Below are 15,388 nucleotides of genomic sequence, written 5' to 3' on the forward strand. Positions count from 1 at the left end.
GAAGTAGCTCTCACTTTCAAAAAGGTTGGTGACCCCTGATGTAGAAGCAAACAAATATTTTCTATGTAAAAATGTAGTGGAGTAAAGCATCCTGAACAGAGAAGTCCTCCCTCTGTCTGTTGTAATCCAAGCTTCTCTGTTCTTTGTTTTGATAGCCGGTCCAGCCACGTGTGCATGTTAGTGCATGTGGTCGTGAAAAAGAGCAGGCATTTCACGTATTGGGAACTGTCTGTGAGAGCCATGTGGAGGCAATCTCAGCCCTCTGTTGTTTTTTTTCAGTATTTCTGACTGTAAACTTATTCGGTGGCACAGAATATACCGCTCACGCTCTCTGGTGATTTATTGATGCAATTTATATTCTCGATGTAGTCCCCTTAAGTATTAAAATAAGTTTAAAGGTGGAGTCTGCGATTCTGGAGATTGATATTGAACTCAACACCCAAACAAATTCCTGGTTTGTGGCAGAAATATTGGTCCATAATTGATGTGGTACATTATATTGTTACCATCTGGTTTTGAACATCCCAGGCTAACATGTATCTCATCACTCAGAAAGTTGCTTTGAACTAATAAATATATAGTGCATGTATAGATAATGCTAGTTTCTAAATTGTATTCCCTAAGAAAAAGGATGTCAAATCTGTGAAACGTGTGGATAAAACAGAAGAATTACACAGTGGTAGGAAGTAGGTGGAAAATAACCACAACTATTTGAGGAGTGAGCAGAATAATACTTTTAACTGTGTTGAATGTGCCGGCTTGTAAAAGATTTGTAAACACATTACTTTTGATGGATGTACTGAGCACGACACTTCAACTCGATGAAATCTGTCAACCAATGTTTACGCCCCAGCTGTTGGTTGATGAAAGTTGCTTGCAACTATGGTAAAAAAAAAAGAAAAAAGTCTAGCTCCTTGTAGCTCTGGGATTATTTTATACAATATGATTTGTTTACTTTGTGTGACTTCAAAGTCATTGTTTATTTCATAGGTTTTTAAAAGGTTTTTCACTCTCACTATTAGTATATTTTGAGCAAGTCTGTAAATGCATCCATGTCTATGATGGCACTGTAAATGTAACCCTGAGTCTGTTTTGAATACATTCCTCTAAAGATATTGTTTTTTGCCTAGGACACATTTTCCTCAACTGGGTTTGGATCAGTGTTTTCCTGTTATGTAAATAAATCTTTCATATATGAGGTTTGAGTCTTTGGGTGTTTTTTTTCTGAATGTTGCTCTTGAAAGCCGCATTTGATTTGATACCATTACCATAGGCTATACAACATATTGTAATAGAATAGATGCATTCAACAAATACACACTTTAAACACCATGGCACTTTTTGGTATTTGTAGGTTTTAAGTGATTGTAGTAATTGAGTGTGAGAGAGAAACATTTCTGCTTATAAATTAGAAATCTGTCAGTGGTTATTAAACAATCCAAAAAACAGACAGCCAGATGTACTATTGTGCAAATAAGCATACATTTTATGAAATTGAAACTAATACAATTAATAGTAAAAACAATAATGCTTTATGTATGTGAAATTAACACATTTAGGCTACAATAAAACATTTAATGTAACAATCAGTCTTCACAACTGCAACAGAATGACCAGTGTTGGTGAAGATGTAAGTATATACGTTACATGTACAAATATACATTTAAAAAACACACCAAATAAGTGCAAAACTGATTCTGGTTTCGTATTACAAAATGTTCGATCGTTGATAGTGAAGGAGACTCGCGACACGACCATAGACCGTGGACACGACTCGCACTTTTGAGTTCTCCGAGCCTGACGTCATTGTCAACGTTCAGTTTAATTGGGTGAACGTATGGGGACCGCGGCGTTCCCAGGACAACGAAACGCCAAACAACCGAGGAAACCCCAGCGTCACCTCAGGTTAACAACGGCAAATGAATCGCTCATGACGACCGTGCATCTAAATGCAAGTTAATTAATCCAGAGTTGTTTACGAATTAAAGAGTTAGGAGGAGTAAATCCAACAAGGCGGGAATCGACGAAAAGCCCCGCAAATATGGTAAATCCTTGTTGCCAAACCGAAGTTGGAGTTAACATTAGCTTCACTGCTACAAACAGAGCAGCTAGCTAAGTTACCACAATGTTAACGCAGCACTTGTTCCTGCTCACCTGTTTAGATTATTAAATGGTTTCTTATGTATCTTTTTCACTGGGACAGAGTCGTAAGTGGACGTACAGCCAGCAGCAGAGGTTAATGTCTCAGCGCCAGAACCAGGAGCAGCTCAGGCAGCAGGAGGCCCGGCGTGTGGACCGAGAACGGCAGCTGCAGGCCGGTGTGCGGGACGAGGAGAACTCTGAGAAGAGGAGATACCTGCGACAGGTGCAGGACGAACTCAAGGAGAGGCAAATGGAGAGCGCTCTGCTGAAGGTACTGTATGTTATTCTGTTGTGCAGATAATGTTAGACAGTTAACAAGTTGCTAGTCTCAATTATGTTTTTTTTTTTTAGAAAAAGTTCTTGCCACCCACCTCCAGCAGCAAACTGTGTTCCAGACCTTCCCATCTCCATTTCTTGTCTAAGAGCAGAACAAACACTTGTGACCATTGGGCCTAAAACATCAACAAAAAAAACACGGATTAGCTTTGTTGTCATACTATACAGGATTGCACAGTAAAGTTTATTTGCAGCCCAGTTCATGCCAGACAGACATTGTATAAATAAGACTATATAAAATATACAGTAAAATATAAACAAATGTAGAATTAAAAACACTTCAGTAATAGTAGCTTTGAAGAAAAAATATATAGCAATGTGTATATGCACACTGTACAATATGACTGAACAACTGTAGTGCAAAGAAGTGAGGTAGTAGTGGAGATGGTGTCAGGTTTTCCTTGAATCTTCTACTGTACTGTTATGACCACATTAAAGAGGTCATACAGTTATTATGAGGACATTTAATATAATTGTTAAATAGACTTCCTTGCACTTATTTTAAGGTTCAATTCCAGAACATTTTCAGATACAGATACAGAAAACTTTCTTAATCCCCCAAGGGGCAATTCGTTTTACAGTCTATCCCATCCATGTGTTCATCACTGTGTACTGAACTTTTTGTTTGTTTGTTCTACAGTGATGCATCCTTTTCTAGTGACAATGAATGTTTCTTTTACTGTAGAGTAGAACTTGATCTGATAATCAGACTGAACTGCCCTTTAATTTCTGCTGAAAAAAAATCACAAATGTGGATTCCAATTCAGATGTTTCAAACAGGTGAAAACATGTAAGAATTTTTCGTTTTTAAAGCAACCTCATTTTGTGGTTAACATGGAGAAATTGAGAGGAAATGGACAATAGTCTACATTTATTAATAGTTAATTTCTGTTTTATTGGCAATTGCCAAAACCACAGCCAAATTTGAAAAGCAGTGCTTTACACAACACAACAATAAACTGTATCATCAAGATATTACTTGTAATTTACCTAAACTAAGATGCAGATCATTATAATTAAACTTGACTTGCAGGCAAAGGAGGAGAAAATAAACCGAGAAAAGCAACTTGAACAAGAGGAGAGAATGGCTAAAGAGCTGGCCCGCATCAACTATGAGACACAAAGGGAAGAGAAAATGAGGCAGTGTATTAAAGAGAACAGGTATGCACACTTACTGCATTATCATGTCTGCTTTGGTCTCTTCATTACTATTCTTCATAATTTCTTTTAACTCTATATAAATACCAAGATTATGTAAATTGGGGGACCAAACAGAAATGCCCAATATTTCACAGTGATAAGGCCGCTGGCGAAATTACTCTGAGATTATGGAAAAATACATCACCCCCGGATATTAGAAAGTGGATGGAATTTATGTTAGAAATAGTATAGCATGAACACGTTAGCTAGGATCAATAATGATGATGGGAATTTTAAGAGGGCATGGGACAGTTTTTTTAGCTTATAGCACCTCTGGGACAAGGTAATGCCTTGGTTGTACTGTTATAACTGGTAGATGTTTATGTATCATAAGCCTTTGTACATAGTGTAAGGATATTGTTTGTTTATGTATACCTACAGTAAGTGAATAAAAACTGCAATGACAAAAAGTCTATTTAAATATTTTTCAGCATTGAGCTTCGAGAGCTGGAGTCAAAGCTGAAGTCTGCATATGTGAATAAGGAAAGAGCTGCACAGATCGCTGAGCAGGAAGCTATGAGGTTTGACACAATGGTGAGCACCGTCCTCGTTAATTTCAATAATTTACCAAAAAACAAATCTGAACCGCTTGTGGTGAAAGATGGAGTCTGTTCCTCAAAATATTGTACTTTAAATAACTGGATGCTTTTCTTTGCATATTAGCCACCAGGCAGTAATCCATTGTTATTAAATATAGAAAATGCAGTTAGGGACTATTCATTTTGTACAGTTTGTTGAGAAAAGGTTTGATTAGCTTATTATGCATCAGGGCCCATATTTATCAAAGTAGTTAAAATTATACTTCGGGTCAGTTTAGTAAAAAGATTCTTATTCCTCCTAGCTCCTTAACTTTACACAATTCTAAATACACGCTATTTCCTACAGGCTATATACTGTGTGTATGTTTTTTTTCTTCTGACATTAGCGTGAGGAGGCGGACTTAGCACGCAAGATGAAGAGCGAACATGAGCGAGCAGCCGTTGAGAAGCAGAAGCTGGAGCAGAAACGCCACGAGGAGCTGGCGCAGTATCAGAGACAGCTGGAGCAGCAACTCCTGGAGAGAGAGCGCAAGAGACAAGAGGCATACGAGGAGTTCCTCAAAGAGAAGCTCATGGTTGATGAGATTGTCAGGAAGATTTACGAGGAGGATCAGATGTGAGTCCTTCGCTTTCCAAATTCTTAAAAGTCTTTAACAGGAATGCACAATGCATACCGGTACTTTTTTTTTTTTTTGGATAAACACAGCAGTCAAAGGGTAAAATATTAGTGTGAGAAAAAAATTTATTTATATTGGGCATGCTTATACTGATCTGTTGAATTTAAGAAAGTAGATATGTTCAGTCAAATCATTTAATATCCATGGAACTGCGAAATTGCCTTTGCATTCAATTGAAATGTTTTTAATTCACTGGTTCACTGCTGCATAAATAAAGTGGCTACTAGCATCTGTTTCTTTCCCAAAAAAAAAAACATTAATGCTGGATTTATAAAAAAAAAAAAATATATATATATATATATATATATATATATATATGTATGTATGTGTATATATATGTATATATATGTATGTGTGTTTATGTGTATGTGTATGTGTGTGTGTGTGTGTGTTTTTTCCTTGAAGGGAGAGACAGCTGAAACTGGAGAAGGTCAGAGCCACTCAGCAGCACATTGAAGAATTCAAGAAACAGCAGGCCGAGTGGAGACGCATGGAGCAAGAAAAGATGGAGGCCGAGAACAAACGCATCATGGAGTTTGCCAGCCATCAGGAGCACCTGCAGGAGAACAGAATGGCTAAGATCAAAGAGAGAGAAGAAGCAAAGGAACATCTTCATAAAATAGTTGGGACAACTTTTTTTTTTTTTTTTATGCCGCATATTTTTATCTGTTCGTTTAGTAGCACGTGGCTGTATTTGGCACCAAGAATCACACCTCTCTGTTCTCCTCTAGCTGTCTGAGAAGATCGAAGAGGAGAGGCAGCAGCGTGAAGAGATGGAGCGAGTCCGTGAGGAACTTTATTTAGAAGAACAAGAAGAGGCTAACAGGCAAAGAGACCTTGTAAGTATCATTGCTTTACTGTCTCACCTTTTTAAGCATCCATGCTCAGCCAATCTATTTTCTAATAATAGGGGTGCAAGTAATGATTACAAGTAGTAACTATCGATTCAAATTTTTATATTTATAAAACTGTTTAAAAAAAAAAAAAAAGACCATTATGAGACAAGAGACCTACATGGACTCCTGATTGCTCCGGGGCTTGAATTTATAAGCGCAAATGAATGATCTTAATGTAATTTTTTTAACTTCCATCTAACAGGAAGAGATGGAGAAGAAAATCAGACAGAGGCTGATGTTGCAGCAGACCTGCCAGCAGCAGATGGCTTTCAAAGAGATGCGGAGGCAGGCAGAGAAAGAGGAGGAGGAGGCCTTCAGGAAAATGATGATGGCTAAGTTTGCCGAGGACGATCGGTTGGAGCAGATGAACGCTCAGAAACGACGCATGAAGCAACTTGAGCACAAGCGCGAGGTGGAGAAACTGATCGAGGACAGAAGACGGCAGCATGAGGCTGACATGGTACGAACCACTGTGCATAATTACATCAAGAATAAGGGGATGCTGTTGTAGTGTACGGGGGGGGGGGGGGTTAATGCTAAGACATTCTACCGCAGAAAGTGAAAGATTTATCTGAGGAACATAAGCGAAACACATTGTAAATATTACACTGTGCATCTTTGATTGTAATATCAGTTTTGAATGACCTGCTTTGAAAATAACATTGGTCTCTCTCTTCAAGGAACTGGAGGCTCAAGAGCGAGCGATTGAGCAGGAGAGGGAGGCGCTGCGTCGGCAGATAATTGAAGAGGAGAGGCAGCGACTTCTTAAACGCCATGCAACAAAACTCCTTGGATACCTACCAAAGGTATGATGCAGTGTATGAATCATAAATCATGTTCCACAGGTCTGTATCTTCTGTAAATCAAACACGTGTATGACCATGAGCGTATTTATTCTCAGGGCTTGCTCCGTGAAGACGACCTGGAGCACTTTGATGAAGACTTCAGAAAAAACTTTAAAACACGTCAGGCAGATATCTTTTCTGACGACGGCTGGGAAGGCGATGATTAAATCTTTGAATCTGAACTTGCACGCTACGTCACCTGATGGCAGTTTAAGGTTACAGTGAGCTAAGTCGCAATTCAAAGTTCTTAATTTCTCAGTATTTATGATAGCACTTGTTTAGCATTCAGAAACAACAAAATCATTTTAGGACATGTTTTTATTCATTAGGATTTTGTTGACAGGATCTTAATTAAAATCATTCCAGAAAAGATGTGAGGTTGTCTGGTGGCTAAATGTGATCATAATTGGGAGACAAATCTCTAAATTCCCTCTGAATTCAAAGTCTTCTATATATGTGAACCTCTCCGTGTTTACGACTTCCCCCAGTCTAGAGCTTTCATGAACTCGTCTTCTGTGAACGACAGCAGCTTGGCAGCTTCAAAATGCATCTGCACAAAACAAAGAAAAACTCAGTCCGTTGAGGTTTTGATGAAATAATGACGGTGGGTATTAACAGGGTATATGACCGGGTAGAGACACTTACCTTTTGTCTTTTGAGGATGTCAATCAGCTTGAGCTGTTTCTTGAAACCCACGATGAGTTCTGCTTTCTGTTTTTTTAGCATTTTGTTTTCAGCAAGTAGATTTTCTTTACTCTGATGTTCCTCGCTTATCTTGTCCTAATTTAAAAATCATTTTAAAGACTGAAGTTAGTAGAAGTGGAGCAGATCCTAACGTTTGTGCAACCTGAGGTCTCATTTTCAAACAGTTAAAACTGAAATTCAGTTGAAGCTGCTGCTTTAATGTAAATCTAAAAGAGCTAAATGAACTTTCCTCTTTCCATTTTCAAATATCATATTCTATGTTGTCCACAGATATTTTCAAGTCTACTGTGCAGCTTAACATTCAGCTGCTAATATACATGAGAGCCTCCTGATCTCCCTGCGTGCTACGGTTTTGTTGTATAGGTCAGGTTATCACTCCCTGTTTTTGACATCACTTTGTGGAGGATCTTTTATCTAAAATGATGCATTATCATTTTCCTTTTGATCTTAAATCTACAACACTAAGACACTCGTAATTACATGACCTTAAAAACAGCCATATTAAATGATCCCTGTAACACAGCATTTTGCTGATATGCCCTCTCCAAGTGGAATAGATTGTTTATATTCAAATAAAGATTCAATTATTTGTGATTGTTATAAATATGTTCTTTTTTTAATTGTTTCATTACATCACGTTTTATATGTTTATATTACTCTCTGTATAATTTTCAATTCTTTTAAATGCACACTGGATTCAATTTTATTTGTTTAGGTTATTTCTGCAATGAAAGTCTGGAAGTAATAAAGAGAAAATCTAATTTGAATAATTAGATGACGTGTTTATCAGCACTGTAATTTGCTTACCTTGTTCATCTGTTTCATCTTGTTGAGTTGAGTCTTTAACCTCTCCACCTCCTCCAAGGCTCTGTTCAGACGGACCTCCACAGTGCCGTGGACGCCCGCTGCTTGTTTCTGGGATCTATTCAGATTTTCTATTTCCTGCCAGGAAGTGATCACACATGAGTAATGGAAGATGGTGTCACATTTAACAGTTTGTTGTTAAGAAAGCATTGATATTTTGCAGTCTATTGTCAGTCTTTGACAGACCTTGTGTAAAGCGGACACTTGCACTTGAAGACCGTCGCATTTTTTGTCCGACTCGTGAGCCAAAGCTCTGTGCTTCTCAATCTGTGTCTGCTGGATGTTTGTTGTTTTCTGCAGTCTGGCTCGATCCTCCTCAAGCTCCTTCAGTTTTGCACTAAGTTTAGCGTTTTCGTCATCCTGCAACAACAGAAACACAATGTTGTCTACAAACAATGGCGTCACTATTTGAGTTTAAAGCCATCTGTTTTTTTCCCCCTCACTGGATGGTTCACGGCTGTTTGACTGAAGCTCTGTCCCCCTCTGCTGATAAGCAGGGGCAATAACAGTTCTAGTTGAATCATTGTTTATCTCCATATTTTACATTACCTTCTTATAATATTCACATGAGAGTTGATCCAGTTCCTCTTGCATGATCCGTAGTTTTGCCTTCAGAACTCGTATTTGAGCATCTGAAACGCCTTAACAAAACATAACCGAGCAACACAATCAGACTTAGAAGCCCTACCCCCCCCAGAAAATGTAACAAATATGAATGTATCATTTGTTGTGATAAAATACATTCAGAACTCGCATATCATAAGTATTTGCAAAAAGAGCTAACACAGATTGTATGACCGTATAATAAATGTCTTGTTAAAACCTGTGGAGTTTTTGGTAATTCTAAGACAAAATAACATGTCTTTACATAAATGTAAGATTTACAAGTTAATTCATATATTTGAGTTAATTTACAAAAAATGTATTTACAGTGTTTATACAGTTAACTATTTACATATGTGTTTAAACAGTCAGTACTTGCATATTTAAATGTTTACCTCAAGTTCTACTAGCGTCGGATTGGTTAGTTTGGCGACATGTGATTAAGTAAAACGAGGAAGTGTTGTTGATGTTGTAGAGCTGATAAAGTGTGAAGAACAGTAAAGTGCTGCTTAACAACGTTATCTGTCTCCATCCAGCTGTTCCTTCTTATGTAGAGTGATACAACCACCACATAGCGAACCCTCACGTTACATAAATATTTGCAAAATTTAAAAATGTTTTATTTGAAATGATTCATCACTATTAATGAATAAAACCGGGGTTTACTTTTCACAAAGTGACATAAACATACCTGATCCTACATTGTCTCCAGCGTTAGCCAAATCATCCACAACGTTTTCATGAATCACGGTGTCGTTCATCTTCTCCTCCATGCTACGTATCGTCTTTGCCAGGAAACAATCAGCTGAGTCTGCTACAGCTGCTAAATCATCCACATGAGACATCTTTGGGGTTCTGAAATCAACGGAACATCGTGACCTTTTTTAGTGGCCTTATGAGGAATGTTACTGCAGAATATATTTAACCAAATGTATGTCCTACACCGTGTTATTTTCTTAGAAATAACAAAAGTTGGAAATGGCTCTAAAAATGATTAACAATCAAACTTACGCTGTTTTCCAGTGAGGCTCATTTCCTTGTCTTCCAGTACACATGTTGTGTGATGTTGATGTGACTCTTATTGTGCTCACCTGCCAAGAAAAACAAGGCAAATATAAAAAAAATAAAACATCGTCAATGTAGGCCTACAGCATTAACAAATTATACATGTGGTTTGGAAACTAGTGTCTGTTGAGCAAAGTGTCTCCAGATTTTAGAAATACAGACAGCTGAACTTCAGAAACTGAACTGATACCTTCACACCGGGCTCCTGCACAGTGCACTGTTGAGGCTTCATTATCCTGTAGGTGAATAGATGTATATATATACAGAAAGAAAGAAATTATATACAAAGAGAAAGAAAGAAATTGGTAATTTTGTTCTTTCTCTTACACTGCTTTAAGTAACAATGAATATTTGAATGGTCTGTATGGAGGCTTCACTGGAATAAATGTAGACTTTTGCAGTGGTCGCAAGAAAATAAACCACGAAGAAAATGAACCACGCAAATGTCAACAGTCATTCTTGTGGCATGCCTAAAGCCTCCAAAGATCTGAGCCTCAGATGGTTATTACCTTGACTCCTCTTCATTCTCGATGTCCGTGAGCAGGAGGGTGGATAATGGTTTTGCCAGAACTTCACTCTGTTCTCTCTAAAATCCAATAAACACCAACAGCCAGATTCCCTTTTAGAGCAAGTCTCAGCAAAAAAATGTGTTATTGTTCACCTCATTGATGTGAACATGCTGATAACTTACCATAAGTTGTTCTGCCTGCCTTACTAGATCTGCCGTTTTGGCTTCCAGCTCTGCATTTAAAAGTCTGAAGGAAATAAGATGGAGAAATATTTACACCACGTGGTGCCTTAGGGCAACTTTGACAGACAGAAAACCCTCATTTGATTGTTTTTTGGCATATTGACTCTCTTACTTGTGATATTAAGGTAATTAGAGGCATTTACTAAAATGTTAAGGTAAAGTCACTTATGATTATTAATTGTAATTTTACAATGTGAGGAATTTCTCTCCGGGTTTAATGACAGAATCAACTGAAGCAGAAGGAGTCCAATAGAGTTCAACTAGATCAAAAGAGATTAAAAATAATAAACCAAAATTAGTCCGAAGGGTTCATCTAAAGGCCTTTTACATAAATCCATTCAAACTGAATCAAAGCAAAGCCAGCAGCTATTGCAACAGGTAGCCTTACTTGTATTGTTCTTCCTTAGCAAAAAGGTCATCTGTGTTCTTCTTTTTTGGACCAGATGCAGATTTTGCCGGCGGTTTTCCTTCAACCCTCTTGGACCTCTCAGCCTTACTGCTGGAGGACAGACGTTTCGTGTGCTAAACAAGACAGAGCAGCAGAGAGCAGCATTGTAACATTGATTCGCTGAGGTGAAATTTCACATTTCATGATGAGATTGGATTATAATATAAATTTCACCTTGTTTTTTCCCAAGTCTGACTGATAAATTGGTAGACATATCAGTGTATTGGCTGATAAGTAAGAAGAAACTGCAGCACAGAAATGGCATTTAGTTTATTTTTCAACTATGAAGTGTCCTGCTCAGTACAGAGTGGTCACAATTCTTTAAAAAAAATGTTTGTGTATGTTGTGTGTTAATGTTAGAAAACAAATATCAGCCGATATATCAAAATCAGATTTTTTCAACTCTAAAATATCGATACTGTGTCCATTCAGTTCAGCCTCCACCTCTCCGGGATGCATGGTTTGTGTGTCCCTATGAACCTGGGGCTGTTGAACCTGGTGCTCCTAGTTGGGTCTCCCATGGCAAAGTGGTCTCAGGCGAGGGGCCAGACTAAAAATGGTTCAAAAAGACCTTATGAATCACTGAGGAAGAGGAGGACTGACCCTGCCAGGAGGAAGCCCAGGGCCCCCCTCTGGAGCCAGGCACAGATGGAGGACTCATCAGTGAGCGACTGGTGGCTGAGTTTGCCGCCGCCCGGCCGCCACGGTGCAGCCCGCCCCCGCACCGCTCTTCATCCAACGCGCGGCCCTTGACCTTACTGACACAGTGACGGTCTGCCACGGTATTCTGAATATGCGCGGACCGCAGCTCAGCGTATTCAGCGGTATTTTACCTGGCCGCAGCTTCTGTCGAGCGGCGACAAGAGAGCTTGGAACGCTGGAGGCGAGGGCTACCGATCTACCGGTCAATTACTGTTCTTACCCTCACCTATGATGACCTCATGATGGGCCCAAAAAGATGCTATAATAAATAGCTGTGGATGCGGGAAAAGGCCCATAAAAAATGCCTTTCTACAGGGCGCAGAATTTTGGGCTACGCCCCTGGCTGGGTCATGACCGAAAAACTAGATCGAGGGTACAAGTGGCCGAAATGGGTTTTCTCAGGAGGGTGGCTGGCATCACCATTAAAGATAGGGTGAGAAGCAGATGAAGATGGATGGATGGATGGATGGACAGACGGATGGATGGATAAATGGATGGATAGACGGACGGACGTATGGACAGACGGATGAACGGACGGATGGATGGATGGATGGATGGATATCGGCCAGTATCAGTCACTCAGGCTGTACACAATATTATACCTCTTACCCCTGCACTCCCACTCTTTTCAGCTAAGTGGTCACGGATCTTCCTGATTAACTGAAAGGCATATACAACCTCTAAATTGTACTTCAACAGAAAGTGGTAAGATTAGTGTGATTTATGGTTTTGCATGTTGTATTTAAAGGTAAAGTTAAAATAAGCACGGCAGTTTGCCCCTTTGTATTAAATGTTTTCCACAATGGGAACATTGAATGAAAGCAATGTGTGACCGATGTCTGTGGACAAAATCACAACTGCATGGGATTAGCTTGGTGCCCTGTCTATTTTTCAGCCATACCATTCAGCATTCTTATGAATTATGATATAAATATTCATAACGCACATTTTTGTCTTCCACTGTTATTTTGGAAGCGACAGAACTGTTGAGCCGTGTATTAGCTAGCTAGCTATCTAAGCATCGTGAACCATAATGTTAGCGGAGCAGTTAACGTTAGCTTGTGTTCTCTGTTGACTAGCGAGTTCACCTGTTGAAAACAAATAATTAGGTTTTAACTTTAGCTAGCTGCTGGCACACAGACAGTTCTGTTTAAACCTTTGAGGGATAAACATGAAACAATGACGCTGCAAACCTGCGAGACGACGGCCTGAGACGATCGGACCTTTTTATCACAACTTCTTTCAGCCATTGTGACATAGAAACAGCACAGAAAGAAGACGCGGCTCTGGTTGCATAGCAACTACTTCTTGTTTAGTAGTGTGTACGGTAGCCCTTTATGGACATCTAAAGGCGAACATTCAACAAAAGTACAACAAAAGTAGTAGTACTAAAAGTGACACAGAAGTGTCTAATGCTTTTTTTCCCCTTAATACAAAGGAGTATGTTAAATAATTTAATAACACAAGTTATTTACTTAAATAGTTAACACAAAGCACTATGTAATGGGCTGAAATACTGGCTTTATGGAATTGGTATTTGCCTTAATAAAACCTTCAGTTTAAAGTTAAAAAGAGAAATGAAGTCTCAAGCCCAAGCAGAGATACCTGAAGACAACATCAGGGTTGTTTTTTCTCAGACTTGACAAAGCTCCCTCCAGACTGAGGTCAACTGGTTCATCTGGTCCATTTATATTCTTCAGCACAGGGTTGAAGAACAAAATGCAAGTTGAAAAAAACAGAACCAAACTATTTTATTTATTTTATTATGGTGGAGTCTTACAGCCTAAGAAGCTGCTTTTTAGCCATGTACCACTGTGGATACTTCTGTATCACTTGCCAGACGGCAGCAGGGTGAACAGGCTGTACCTGGTGGGCTGTTGTCTTTTTTTTTTTTTACTTTGGGCTCTGCGCAGGCATCTCGCAGATATCACTGATGCACGGTAGATGGGTACCAATGATTTACTGGGCGGTTTTAATCATCACTAACCTGTAATAAGTGAATAAATGAATGATAAATACAAAAAACACAACCTCAGACCGTCCCATCACGTACCTCTGAGACATACGATATAGCCCAAAACTCAGACACACACACTCAGTCAGACATACACACTTTCACTAACTAATCATAAGCCTGATGCAATAAAAAAAAAATTCTGTTTGCTTTTAACTGTAGAAACAGATGTGACTGATGTCTCCAGGCCTTGGGCCAAAACAGATTGCAGTTCTAAACCAAATATTTTTTTCAAAACACTACACACAATTGTCTACATTTAGCATGATCTTCTTAAATAAAATCTCTTGTGTTCACATGCAACACACTGCCGCTAAATGCTAAGCTTAAATGTACTAGCCACTCTGACGCATCAGAGCTTTAGCAATAAAAGGGTCACAGGTGAGCTCTTGCATTTTGGCCAACATAGGAGAGAAAGTGGCAAGAGGAGTGCAAGTACAGTAATAGGGGTAGGATGAGAAAGAGGAAGAGCCAGACCATAATGAGCCATAATCTCTGATGAGATTGGGGCCACTTTGATCTAACAATGAGGGAGGCTGGGCAGAGAGCACAACCAAACACAAACAGGTTCACTGTAACATCTATGACCGCAATCCCCAGACGTATACCACTTCTGCAAGCTATGGAAGATGTACTTGCAGATATAGATGTAGAGGCTTTTCAGGGCTGGATTCGCTAGGCAAAACTCCCACTGTTGCTTGACCAGGGAGAACATAGCGTGTGAAGAGGTGCTGTGGTCAGATAAAACACTAGACAGGATGCCTATTTATTTTGTCTGTATGTAGAACACCTTAAACATCCAACTTTGTGTTTGTGTACAGTATTCTGTCATATTCATCTGAAAAGTAACTGATATCTACACCTAATAAATGTAGTGGAGTAGTAGAAGTAAAGTAAAAGTGGCTCAACATTTTTACTTAAGAACAGTACTTGTAATATGTTGGCCACTTAGTTAATTTCTACCACTGGTAGTCATCTGGTAGTAAAGCCTGCATTATATCAGTGGATATTGTGCTTTAGTGGTTTATATTCCCAAATAAAGGTACATTTTATCAAATTACCACAAACCATCCTCAAATTGTCAAGATGGGGCTTTTGGGGGGCACAGTTGCCTGCATTGACCTGTTGGTAATCCAGCCAACAGGTAATCCATAAAAATGCATATTATAATAATAATAATAATAATAATAATAATAATACCTAACTTATAAATAAATAATAACCTGCTTAGATATAAGTTTGTCTTATTGCTGGGTCAATGTTAGCAACATGCAGTGGTGTATTCAGTAGATAATTTACTTAAGTAAAAGTACAAATACCACACTGTAAAAATATTCAGTTACAAGTTAAAGTCCTGCATTGAAAATGTTATATAAAATTATGTAAGCATTATCAGTAAAATGCAGGCTACTTAAAATAATCAAAGTAAAAGTAGGCCTACTCAGTGCAGAAAATCCTCACATTTTAGAAACTGGAAACGATCCAAACAGTTACTGTCAATCATTTAAGTGTTTAATCGGCTAATCTTTTCAGATGTACTTTTAGGCCGATATATTGTTGATAGTTTGACTTATAATAAAACATCGTATTTTATGAATTAG

At 38.7% G+C, this 15,388-nt stretch overlaps 2 protein-coding genes across 3 annotated transcripts; one reads left to right on the plus strand and one right to left on the minus strand.

Annotated features, from left to right (window-relative positions):
• The first annotated feature begins 1,799 nt into the window (after positions 1–1,799).
• mns1 (meiosis-specific nuclear structural 1) lies at positions 1,800–7,944 on the plus strand. Of its 2 annotated transcripts, none has more exons than XM_039795453.1 (10): positions 1,800–2,044; positions 2,204–2,413; positions 3,512–3,639; positions 4,110–4,212; positions 4,604–4,833; positions 5,300–5,516; positions 5,626–5,733; positions 5,993–6,250; positions 6,471–6,596; positions 6,692–7,944. In XM_039795453.1, the coding sequence occupies exons 1-10, from the start codon at positions 2,042–2,044 to the stop codon at positions 6,800–6,802; spliced, it is 1,494 nt and encodes a 497-aa protein (XP_039651387.1). In that variant the 5' UTR covers positions 1,800–2,041; the 3' UTR covers positions 6,803–7,944. The 2 variants fall into 2 exon arrangements, with proteins under 2 accessions (XP_039651387.1, XP_039651388.1); XM_039795454.1 differs by lacking the exon at positions 1,800–2,044 and adding an exon at positions 2,494–3,268 and having other exon boundaries at positions 2,326–2,413.
• tex9 (testis expressed 9) lies at positions 6,939–13,070 on the minus strand. The gene is made up of 12 exons (XM_039795455.1): positions 12,967–13,070; positions 11,012–11,145; positions 10,564–10,627; positions 10,382–10,458; positions 10,063–10,108; positions 9,819–9,898; positions 9,499–9,662; positions 8,754–8,845; positions 8,391–8,564; positions 8,148–8,282; positions 7,281–7,415; positions 6,939–7,185 (listed from the first exon to the last, which is right to left on the minus strand). The coding sequence occupies exons 1-12, from the start codon at positions 13,021–13,023 to the stop codon at positions 7,108–7,110; spliced, it is 1,236 nt and encodes a 411-aa protein (XP_039651389.1). The 5' UTR covers positions 13,024–13,070; the 3' UTR covers positions 6,939–7,107.
• Between the last annotated feature and the right edge of the window lie 2,318 nt (positions 13,071–15,388).

This window comes from Perca fluviatilis, chromosome 3 (assembly GCF_010015445.1).
Source record: "Perca fluviatilis chromosome 3, GENO_Pfluv_1.0, whole genome shotgun sequence".
Taxonomy (NCBI): Eukaryota; Metazoa; Chordata; class Actinopteri; order Perciformes; family Percidae; genus Perca; species Perca fluviatilis.